This window comes from Cornus florida, unplaced genomic scaffold (assembly GCF_030987335.1).
Source record: "Cornus florida cultivar Cherokee Brave unplaced genomic scaffold, ASM3098733v1 CherokeeBrave_3.0.0_Hap2_Chr10, whole genome shotgun sequence".
Classification (NCBI taxonomy): Eukaryota; Viridiplantae; Streptophyta; class Magnoliopsida; order Cornales; family Cornaceae; genus Cornus; species Cornus florida.
In genome coordinates this window covers 60089716-60102426 of record NW_026775580.1, presented here as the reverse complement: position 1 = coordinate 60102426, position 12711 = coordinate 60089716, and the positions used below count along the sequence as shown (strand labels likewise).

Here is a 12711-nt window from a genome sequence, read left to right as displayed (position 1 = left end):
AGAGAGAGAGAGATTGTATCTTGTATATTCAACATAACAGACCTAATAAGCCTATGCAGGCTTATATAATGATTACAAGTCTTACTTAATAACACAAGGGCCCTATCAACTTTCTGTAATTACATAATGACCCAACACTTATATATATATATAACATTCTAACACTCCCCCCTCAAGCTGGAGAATATATATCAAATAATCCCAGCTTGGAACAGATAGTTCTTAACCGGTTATGCCCCAATGCTTTGGTAAACATATCAGCTAATTGATCTTCAGACTTCACAAATGGAGTAGAGATGCTCCCACTTAATAGTTTTTCTCGAATGAAGTGACAATCAACTTCAATATGTTTGGTCCTCTCATGAAACACAGGATTTGATGCAATGTGAACTGCTGCTTGATTATCATAGAACAATGGAGTAGGAGCTTCAACTGTTAACCCAAGTTCTTTTAGAAAATGTTGTATCCATGTCAACTCATTAGTGGTATGAGCCATTGCCCTATACTTAGCTTCAGCACTAGATCGAGCTACCACCGTTTACTTTCTACTTCGCCATGTAACGAGATTTCCTCGTACAAATGTGCAGTATCCTGTAGTAGATCTCCTATCTGAAGGAGAACCAGCCCAGTCAGCATCTGTAAAACCTTCCACCCTGAGATGACCATTTGATTTATATAGTAACCCTAAACCTGGAGCTTGCTTGAGATATCGGATAATCCGAAGAACAACAATCCAATGTGGCATTCTAGGGACTCCCATGAACTGACTTACAACACTAACTGCATATGAAATGTCAGGTCGAGTGATAATGAGATAAATTAATTTCCCAACAAGGCGACGAAATCTGCCCGGGTCATTAAATAGATCACCCTCATCAGATACAAGTATTGTATTTGAATCCATAGGAGCATCAACCGGACGACCACCCAACATACCTGTTTCTTCTAATAAGTCCAACACATATGTCCGTTGGGATAAACTTATACCTTTCTTGGATCTAGCAACTTCAATACCCAAGAAATACCTAAGTTTACCCAAGTCTTTAGTGTGGAATCGATATTGCAGAAACAACTTCAACTTAGCAATGCGTTAAGAATCATCACCTGTGATCACAATATCATCTACATACACCACAAGAAATATGAAGCCAGCTTTAGTGCGCTGGTGAAACACCGAATGGTCGGTCTGACATCTATTAAGACCAAATTTTAATGCCACCTCAGAGAATTTCCCAAACCAAGCCCGTGGAGATTGTTTCAATCCATACAGGGCCTTTTTAAGGCGATAAACAGTGTGAAGATACTCCCCCTGAGCAACAAATCCAGGTGGTTGCTCTATATAAACCTCTTCTGCTAAGTCACCATGCAAAAAAACATTTTTAACGTCTAACTGAAACAGAGGCCAATGTCGATTAGCAGTAAGAGAAATCAAAACAGGAATAGAAGAAATCTTAGCAACGGGGGCAAATGTCTCATCATAGTCAATACCATAAGTCTAGGTATAACCTTTGGCAACAAGACGTGCTTTTAGATGCTCAACAGACCCATCTGGAAGATACTTCACAGTATATACCCAGCGACAACCAACAGGTTTAGCACCCGTAGGTAATGGAACAAGATTCCACGTGCCATTCTTATGCAAAGCATCCATTTCATCTTGCATTGCTTTCCTCCAGCCCGAATCAGACAAAGCATCCTGTACAGTCTTAGGAACAAATGTAGTAGACAACTTAGAGGAAAAACATGAGAAAGATGGCGATAAGGAATTATAAGAGACATACTGAGCAATGGGATGTTTAGTAACACACGAGCGAGGAGCTTTACGAAGTGCAATAGGCAAGGAGTCAAACACAATGGAAGGTGTAGGATCCAAAGACTCTGAAGACGATGGAGGAGGCACGACAGCAGATGGCTTTGCTTTTCGAGTGTACACCTGTAACGGGGCAGGCGAAGGAACCAGAGATCGAGGTTGAAGAGAAAGTGAGGGAAGAGGAACTGCAGAAAGATATGACTCAAGAGTATATCAAGAAGTGAATCAGTATTTGAAAAATATGGGATGGATTCACAAAATGTGACATCCGCACTAATAAAGTACCGTTGAGAAACAGGACTATAGCAGCGATAACCTTTATGAGAACGAGGGTAGCCAAGAAATACACACTTTGTGGCACGTGGGTCTAGTTTGTCAAAACCAGGACCAAGATTGTGGACATAACATACACAGCCAAAGACCCTAGGAGGAAGAGAAAACAAGGGAGAATCAGGAAATAAAATAGAATGTGAAGATTTGCCATCTAATACAGATGACGGCATACGGTTAATAAGATGACAGGCAATAAGAACAACATCACCCCAAAACCGGTTAGGCATACGCATATGAAACAAAAGAGCACGAGTTACTTCTAAGAGATGTCGATTCTTACGTTCTGCAACTCCATTTTGTTGAGGAGTATAAACACATGAATTTTGATGAATAATTCCTTTATCACTAAGATATGTATCAAATGGAGTTGAAGAATATTCCTTAGCATTATCAGAACTTAGAATACGAATTGGACATCCAAACTGAGTTTTGATTTCTTTGCGAAATTTTTGAAAAATTAAAAACAACTCAGAACGATCTTTTATTAGAAACAACCAAGTCAGGCGAGAATAATCATCCACAAATGTCACAAAATAATAAAATTTATTGATTAAAGAATGTTTTATTGGACCCCATACATCTGAATGAACCAAATGAAAAGGACTAGAGACACGATTATTAACCCTAGACTTGAAAGACACGCGATGGTGCTTACTAAGTTGACAAACTTCACATGACAAGAATTTCAAATGACTAAGACTATGAACTTGACGCTTCAAAACTTGAAGTGACGGGTGACCAAGTCGACAGTGCCACTGGAATGGAGACAGAGAAGACTGAAGAGCCACAGGATAAGGTTCGAAATCAAAATAATATAAGCCACCAGCTTCATGTCCCGTACCAATCGTCTTTTTCGTCTTGAGATCCTGAAACACACAAGAAGTAAGATCAAATGTAACAGAGCACTGGAGAGATTTAGTAAGCTTACTGATAGACATTAAATTAAAGGGAAACTGCGGAACATGTAAAACGGACGAGAGAGACAATGAATCACTAAGTTGAGTTGTCCCCAAACCTGAAACCTGAGTGGATGAACCATTAGCAAGGGTAACTCCTTGAGAAGGAGGTACAGAATGAAAATCAGATAGAAGAGAAGAACATCCGGTCATATAATCAGATGCTCCAGTGTCTATGATCCAAGGACTGCGAGTGGAAGACAATAGACATGTGTGTGCAGTACCTGACTGGGCACAGGTAGCTGTGGAGGACAAAAATTGAGTATACTCATCCCGTAGAACAGGGACCGTATCTGATTCAGCCACGTTGTGAGATCCTGAAGCAACATCATTTGGAGAAAAGGAAACTTGATTTGCATAACTAGATGGTTTCCCATGAAGGTCCCAACAAAAGGTCACAGTATGATTAGAAAGACCACAATGAGTACATTTTCTTAATTCCCTGCCACGGCCACGTCCTCCTCGTGAATCACGACCACCACGTGTGGAGCGTCCCCCACGACCTCCACGGTAAGCATTATGTTCACCCTTTGAAACTACCAATGCTGAACGCTCACTGTTCTGTCCAGCATTCAAATTTGACGTATCACTTGCTAGTGTAGCACGTTGAAGGCGAGAAAACACCTCAGCAAGAGAGGGAAGTGTTGGACTGCCCATAATCTGTGCACGAAAAGGCTCATATGCTGATGATAAACCAGTAAGAAAACGGACAACATTAAAGTCCGCACGCTGTTGCATACTGTGAACATCAGCAGTGATGGGCTGATACATATTCAGCTCTTCACAGATTCCCATAACTTTGGAATAATACTCTTCTGTACTTTGAGTACCTTGTTTAAGATTGAAGTACTGCTTATAGAGTTCATAGACACGAGTGATATTACCTGTCCCAGAATACAATTGCTGCAATCTGTCCCATATCTCCTTGGCAATATCCAAATAAAGTAACGTTGAACTGATTTGGGGTTCAATACTGTTTATCATCATAGAGAAGATCTGCGCATCTTCCTTTTCCCATGCATCAAAAGAAACATCAGTTGCCTTGAGTTTCTCTTTAGTCAGATGAGTACCAAGACCTCTGCCTTTGAGAAAAATGGCAACAGATTTAGCCCACAGTATGTAATTCTTCCCATTGAGTTTAACTGAAGTCATGGGAGAATGAAGACTGTTCGTGGGAGAAAGCAAATCTGAACTGAATGCCATGTTGAATCCAGCAAAACAGAGAAGAAAGAAAAAAAAATAGCAGAATCTGTATTCTGGCCGAACCTGGAAAACGGGCCGGACCTGAAAATGGGCCGGATCTGGTCAAACGAGCCGGATCTGGTCAACTGGGCCGGATCTAAGCTATCCCAGGTTTAGTAAACCAGGGTTGGAATAGCTATATCCGTGTAGCCAAACATGGGTCTTCTTCGTCACACCTTCACAGACGCCGGTGAACAACGCAGCGGAGACGACGGCAAGCCACTTACAATCAACGGTCGAATCAATAAGCAGAGATCGCAAACCGAGACTGTAGATGTCGACGAATCAAAAGGATGAACCTCACCTTTGCAAATCGAGACTATCGATGTCGGTAAGATTGCTGAAGAACAAAGAGGAGTTGTTGGTGACGATGAACAAGGCAAATACGACGACGACTAAGCTGACGACGACAGTGAACAAGCTAAAGACGACGACCGAGGCTGTAGATTTGACAACGACGGTGAACGATCTTCAGATCTGATGACGAATAAGGAACTTCCAAGACCACCAACACCACAATTGCGATGCCGATCTCATACAATAACAACCCAATTACAGACTCTCACACCCATGATCGCAGCGCTCTAATACCATGTTCATAATCATATGAGAGAGAGAGAGATTGTATCTTGTATATTCAACATAACAGACCTAATAAGCCTATGCAGGCTTATATAATGATTACAAGTCTTACTTAATAACACAAGGGCCCTATCAACTTTCTGTAATTATATAATGACCCAACACTTATATATATATAACATTCTAACAGTAAGTAAATAGCTTTCATTGTTTTTGATCTCATCAACATATGTCAAAATTGATTTTCCTACACTATTGTTTCAAGCACTAGTCATTGTCTGAATTCTTTCATGACGTTTCATAATATAACTCGTTATTTTAATATTGTGATATTATGCAACTTTGATTGTCTCCCTTAATTTTATATATTTGTGTTAACCACCATCTACTCTAAAAGGTTAAGCTATTGGAGAGGGTATAACTTAAATATTTAAATCCTTCAACACTTCCCCTAGATGGACCAAGCCTTGGCCTAGCATTCGCATTTGCAGGAGCTGGAGTAGGGTGACCGTGTAGATTCCAACATGTTTCCTTAGTGTGGCGCGTATGCCCAACAGTGATCCCACCTCAATGTGCTCTTGTCATCCTACTTCCCTCTTTTTGGAGGATTGGTCTTGTTCCACTGTTGTGTGGCAAGAGCAAACCTCTCAGACAATGTACTTCTAGCTTAAGCCTAGTGTATATAGGTGCAGACATAGCCTTCATTTTACTCTCTTCAGCTTGAATATACGAAAACACATCTCTAACAGAAGCAGGGGTTGGATACCTGCCAAACACTTGTACCTTGACATGCTCGTTTCTCGGATGCAGACCACCCAAGAACTTATAGATTCGATTCCTCTCTACCATAGCACGAAATGCTTTAACATCATTTGCACACAGGTGATGTAGTCTTGGTAGTGATCTAACTCTTCCCATTTACCACGTAGAGTGTGGTAATATGTAGCAAGAGTTTGGTCTTCTTGCTTAAATCTTGAAATCTATTGTTGGAGTTCATACAGTTTTGCAAAATTACCAATCGAGGAATACGTCTCTTCCACAGCCGTCCATAGCTCTTTAGCTGTTTTCATAAACAGAAACCCTTTACTGATTTATGGCTGCATTGACTACAACAACGACGTTATATCTAGTGCATTATTTGCACTCCACTCCTTGAATTTAGGATCACTCTTGGAGGGATACGTGACAGTCCCTTCGATATGGTCGATCATCCTACGACCGGTGATATGCATACGAGCAGATTGAGCCCACTCCATATAGTTCGTCTCATCCAGCCTAACAATCGTAATACAAAGGTCCGAATGGTGATCACTACTACCTCCCAATACTGGAATCAAATTAGGAGAAGACCCAGCTTCTTTTGAAGTCACCTCTGAGCCAAACATTTTATCAAACAGTTTATGGGTATACAATCCTCAGAAACAAAAGCAGCAACGAAATCCGTAGAGAACCACCTCTCTAACACGCAAACTTCAACTAGAAAGATTACCGTCTTCTAAGAGGCATAAAAAAGCAACCACACAATCACCACACAAACCTTAGAAAGCAACAAAGTAGACCATACCAGAATCGCGAACGAAGAAGAAAAAGCCGTTGTTGTAGAACCACGCAAACACGAAAAAAACACCAATTGAGATTGTAATAGATCAAAAACAGGTCCAATTTTTTTTTTTTTTTTTTTTTTTTTTTTCCCTACGTGTGGATGTGATTAACACTATCTTGCAAACAAATCCCATCTTAGAATCTCTTCAAAACCCTTCACACCCACAAGGGTTTACACAAACTTGCCCTAGGGTTTCAACTACACACCTAGAGCTTAACAAATCATGCTCTGATACCATGTTGACTTTAAGAGATAATCAAATCAAGAGTAAAGTATAAGAAGAAGAAGAAAAAGAGAAGAAAGAGGATGAGAGAAAAATAGTGAGAGTTTGGGGAAAGAGAGAGAGAATACTTTCATCCTTCTACCACATTCTATTTATACTAACAAGTTTCAGAAATTAGACATAAGCCCCAACATTATATAAGTAATAACAAAGAAGCCCCTGACAACACTTGGCCTACACACTCACTAGCAACCAAGACCGAGTCCAGAATCTGACGCCCTCCAATGAAAGCATTCTGGGATTCCGATATCACCTCGTCTAAAACTCTCCTCAAGTGGTTGGCTAAGACCTTGGCAAAGATCTTGTATACAGCACCAACCAAGCTAATAGGTCTAAAACCTTTTGCCTTGACAGCTCCACCCTTCTTAGGGATTAGGGTGATGAAATAAGCATTGAGGCTCTTCTCAAAATGACCATCTGAGTGGAAAGCACTGAGAGCACCCATCTCCTCTGTCTTCACCACCTCCTGATTATGTTGGGAAAATGCCAAAGTGAACCCGTCCAGCCCTGGAGCTTTGTCACCATCACAGCTCCTCAAAGCATCCAGGACGTCCTCCTCCCCAAACGGCTTCCCAAGCCAATCCCTATCCTCACCTTTGATCCCTGCAAAATCAAGCCCATCAAGTCCTAAGTGTGATGTTAATGGAGTTCTAAGAATGATTTGTAAAGTTACTTCTTTTATTTTTCTGCTTCTATGCTTTAAACACAACGACAAGATCTGTTGAACCCCTATCGTACAGCTCAAGATTCTACTCTTACATTTAGGGGGAAAAAAACACTAAGATTCTACTCTTACTACCCAAACTCCTCGCCTAATTAAACTATTCAACCTTTAACACTTAAATGCACCAAAGCCCATAATAACTATCAAGCCAAAAGAACCCCAATATATATATTTTTCTTTCTTGCCTAATTTAATCCATAAATCGTTAACCCTTTTTTCCACCCTTTATAACTCCTAGAACCCCAAATTGACACTAACCTTTAACCAAAAAACCAACAATATGCCACCCTAAATGACTTTCCTTAATGCTGTTGCACATCAACCTCGTTATGGCTGAAGACCTAGTAACTCACATATTTGAAATTAGATGTCTAAAAACAGAAATTTAATTGAAGCAGTAGACCTTATGGAGTAGGGATGTTGAGGTGAATGATGAACCTTTCCAGAACTAGCTAAGAAATTACTAGCGTCCATCTCTCTTCCAATCTTGATATAATCTAATTCAACACTTAATTCTGAATTAATTAACTGATCATTTAATTGAGTGGTTCGCTAATGCAATTTGGATTTCACTTAAAAAAATAAGATTCGTTTTAAATGGGGAAAAACTTTTTAAGCGGGGAGACTTTACACTGAACCATCCAGGAAAAAAGAAAAGACTTTACACTGAATATTCAAACAAATTTCATTGGAATCCTTAATTTACAATTAACACTTAAAATTCAGTTCTTAAAGTCTTTAGGTGTTAATTTTAAGTTTAATTAAACAGTACCAAATATTTGGTGACAAACAGAAAATTGTAAACTAAGCACTTAAGTGCTAATTATAAATTAAGAATTTCTTTCATATTTTTTGAATTATAAGTGTAGTGTTCAGTGATAAGTGGAGTCTCACACTCAAATATTTTACTCCATTATAAGTGGACTTACTGGTTTTAAGTGGTATTTATATTGCATTATTAAACACACGTAATTGAGTAAGTAATAATTTATTCAGAATTAAGTTATAAAGCAGCACTGGAGTTATCAATTTAATGAGATTCTCTACTTCTACTCATCGAACAAAAATAATAGAAGAAATTTTCTGCTTCTAGAAGATCTGGCTAATGCGGGTGTGACTAGAATCTTGCTCCCAAACACCACAGTTGTCTTCAGTTAATTCCTTTAGATCAACATTATCACCCTTAGGATTGCTGTGTATGGAAATCTGGAGTTAAACACTCTTGCGATGGCATTCCTAATTGTGGTATCATCTCTATTATGTATGGTCTGAATTATATAATGATAATCAGCATTTGTGTTCTGTTATTCGTTCTCTTGACATGAGGAAAGAGAATAAAGAAATAATGTATAGATTTTGAGTTAGTTGGTAAAGCTTACTGTTATAGAAAGTTTTCTTTATTGTATGATTTAAGAAGCCCTCAGTACTTACCTGGGAAAAAAAAACATAGTAAATACAATGTGGCACAACAAATTAAAAAGAATAAACCAAAAAAAAAAAAAATCCTTTCTGGTGGGGTGCGCCAGCCAAGGCAATAGTGCGACGCCAAGGGGACGCAAGGACCCTAGTAGCAAGCTACTGTAATGGGTCCTTCCCCTCCAAAAATTAATTCTAATATCATGTGGGCCATTGACCCACGTATCAGTTTGAACAAAGAATAAATCAATTTGTGAAGTCTTGATATTAATTTTCATAGTTTTTTATTTTCCCTTATATTGATCTTTCTTGATCATGAAAATTTCCTTTCCTCTTCTTTTCATTATGGGATAATCCTATTAGGTGTGTCCAATTCTTTAGATCTAATGTTGCAAGGCAAGATAATGCTAGAAGATATGGGAAAAGATCAGTTTTGGAATTTTGCTAGTTGTGGAGTTGGCGCCTCTAAAGGAAAAGTTCTGATTTAAGGTATTGGCCATCAAATAGTTGTAGCTGCATAAGCATTAATACGAGCTATGGGGCTTTTTTGTGGGTTCTAAAGGATGGTGCAAGTAGCTTGATCTAATGATTGATGGACTTGTTCCGTCTTTACCATATACATCAACCTTGGGACCAGCTAACTGGTCCAGTATGCAACTCTAAATCTGGGGTCCTGCCACTTCATGTCCCTTTAAACCAAAGTAGGCAGGCCTGCTTTGATCAATTCTAAAAAGTTTGGTATAGAGGGTGAGATAGGTTTCTTTGATCAATGGACTTGTTCCACTTATAGGATCAACAGTGCAAAAAGATCGTTGTTACCAATTTGCCATTGATTAATGCCATTTTTTTTCTTCAAAATTATAGATGAATTGAGTTCTGAGGATTGAAGGTTTGCGAATAACTTAGTCAGACCCTAGGTGATTGTCGGAATTATAGTGGAGGTTGATGAGTGGATAAGGAGAAACTGAGGCCTTTTATGGCACTCTAAATGGCATCAGAGTAATAGCTAGAGGCTGAAATATTTTTTTCCTCAAATTTGAGATAGTTGCATTATAATGGGAAACTATCTTCGCACTAAATCTACCCTACGGTTTGCTTCATGTCATCCTTTGAACCCAGAGCATTTTATACTCTATCTTACTCTTCAAATTAGTTTCTTTGTCACACTAAAGCGTAATGACCTTGTGCTTGTGTTTGATGGATGAAAATGAATTTCAATAACTGCCTCTAACTAATATTTTTTATGCTTCTTGTTTTTATGATTGGAAGGCTTTTACATACGTCCTCCACTTACTATATACTTGGCAGAGGATTTAACTGATCAAATGTGAAACTGTTTTCACAGGTGGCAAGACTACAGGACCAGTTGCAGAAGGAGAGAGAACTAAAGGCCGTGCTTGAAGCTAAAATGTCTCACGGGCCCTTATTTTCTTCATCTACCATTAATGAGAAGGTTAGTCAATCTTAGAATTACTGTTTTTATTGGCTTTAATCGTGCAGCAAATTACTAACTTGCAAATATGGTAAAGATGAAGGCAGAGCTTCACGAGATTGGTCAAGTGGAGGCTGATCTCGTCAATTTGCAGCAGAAGGCTGATTATCTTGAAGTGCAGCTTAATCATCAACGTGAATATAACTATAGTTTTATGCATGTCTCATGCTATCAACCCCAACAAAATCATCAAGCAAAACTGTAAGCTTTGTTATTTATTTAAATACAATATGCATTGTACTTCATCCCTCCACCCCAGCCCCCAGCCCCTTTTCAGTCAGATCTTATAAATGGATTTAACGTATAAAGGGTGCTCATATTTAAGTAATTGCTAGTTCTAAATTTGTTTCCTCATTCTTTTAAGCCTCAATTTGTTTACAGGAAGGATGAAGAGGACATTGAATTTGTAGCTACTTCACGTACTCCTGAAAGGTCAACAAGAAATAAGGTAAGCATTTCATGTCTGCACCACTTTCATTAGTGGCTGAAATAAGGCCTTCTTACTTTTGTTAAAAAGTTTTACTTTTCTATTAATAGACAGAAAATTTATATAAGTATATAATTTCCAGAAGCTAAATTACAGCCTGAAATTTCAAGGTTTTGGTTGAAACTTTAAATTTCTGGAGGTTTTGGTGGATTTGGCTTTGGGACCTTCTCCAGTGAGTCCCTCTCTTGTTTGGGTAAGTGACCAACAAATTCAGTCCATCTCGGCATTATAAATGGATCAGGACCATCCAACTATCGTCTGAATAGGTTTTAGATCTGCGATCCTAACTTATCAAAAAGAAACAAAAGAGTGACACTTTGTGGCTGTATAGCAGGATCAATTGAATCGAGAGTCAAATTAGGATTCTACAATACCTTTATCCTTTAGGGATTCCATAAAGATTCTACCCTTTGGGATTTTATGCGGGATCTGGATCAATTCAGTACTTTTGGATCATAAATAGTAGGTTCATAAGATCCGGATTGGGGTTTTAGAAACCATGGTGCTGCACCAGAATCCTACTGGGATGAACTAACTATATAATATATATTTATATATATATATATATATAAGTCTTTGTCTATATATTTATATAAATAACGTAATATATTCTGCAATATCAGTTGCGTAATGCAACTATGCTATGTTTTCCAAAATTAGTTTACTCCTTTATTTTGAGTGAGCAATATGCCTTGAAATATGTACTTTGTAAACTGTATAATAGAGAAAAACTTTCATTATGTTATTGCAGCTTATACATGTTAGACTTAAAGAAAATTTCATGCATCATTCAGGTAAAAAACGAAAAGAAAAGAAAAATGCCTTTTTGTAGGTTATTAGGCCAGATTAGCACACTTCTTAAATTTTCAACCTTTTCAATTCTGAATGAACTGTGTTTAATGATTTTAAAAATCGTGAACAAAAAATTGCTAGATCTCTTAGTATTTCTTTTTCCTTTTAAAGTTAGTGGGCCTCACCTTGAGTGCCATGATGTATCAAACATTGGTATATTTGTTATTGTATTTGTTCATCATTTCTTTCATTTTGAAGGCCAAAGGATTCTTTTGAGGATCATTTTTATTTTCAATGTAAAACTCAACTCATTCCAAATGCAGCAGATGAAATATATATATATATATATATATATATATTAACATCACTATATATTTATGCACATATCAACCCCAGAAACTTTAGTGTGATATTTGGGGCAAACAGTCTATCCTCAAGCTTTGATCAAGCTGGGCCCGAGCTCAACTTACCATCTTTAGTTAAGACAACCGCCCTCTGCCGCCGAGTGGAAATTTGTGTTTTTGTGTGCGCGCTGTTGGGTGTGGGGAAAAGGGGCTTGAACTTGTTTACTTATGTAATTGAGCTTTTGAATTAACACGTTTCAGTATGCTATCTTTAAGAGTGCAAATGGACCTTTATAACATTCTTCCAGTGCTTACTAAATTCTTATGTCTACTTGCTGGCTTAGATATCACCTTTAAATCTTCCTTTCTGGGATCTTTTCCGAGTAAGTTGGCATTTGTTGCTACAGATGCACAATGCCTGTTTCAACTGGTAACTTGAGCCTAAACATGTTGAACCTGACATTGCTAAAGCTTGGCACAATGCCTACAGATGAACTTGGGCTTGATTGATACTCCAGTTTGATCTCGACTTAATATGGTGGGTGAATGAGCCTAAATGAGCTTCTTGAAATGCCCGAGCTGCTCAAATGGCTCTATTCATTCATCAATGGGTGTGAACACTACATGGATTTGATTTTTTGTGTTCA

General features: G+C 38.3%; 1 protein-coding gene and 1 pseudogene across 1 annotated transcript in view; one reads left to right on the top strand and one right to left on the bottom strand.

Annotated features, from left to right (window-relative positions):
• LOC132278575 (rho GTPase-activating protein REN1) overlaps positions 1-12711 on the top strand; it is a 48118-nt gene that overhangs the window by 33697 nt on the left and 1710 nt on the right. Inside the window, exons 21-23 of the mRNA XM_059780395.1 lie at positions 10295-10402; positions 10479-10642; positions 10823-10889. Coding sequence (XP_059636378.1) covers positions 10295-10402; positions 10479-10642; positions 10823-10889 — 339 coding nt within the window. The remainder of the gene's footprint in view (positions 1-10294; positions 10403-10478; positions 10643-10822; positions 10890-12711) is intronic.
• LOC132280248 (U2 spliceosomal RNA) lies at positions 9046-9212 on the bottom strand (annotated as a pseudogene).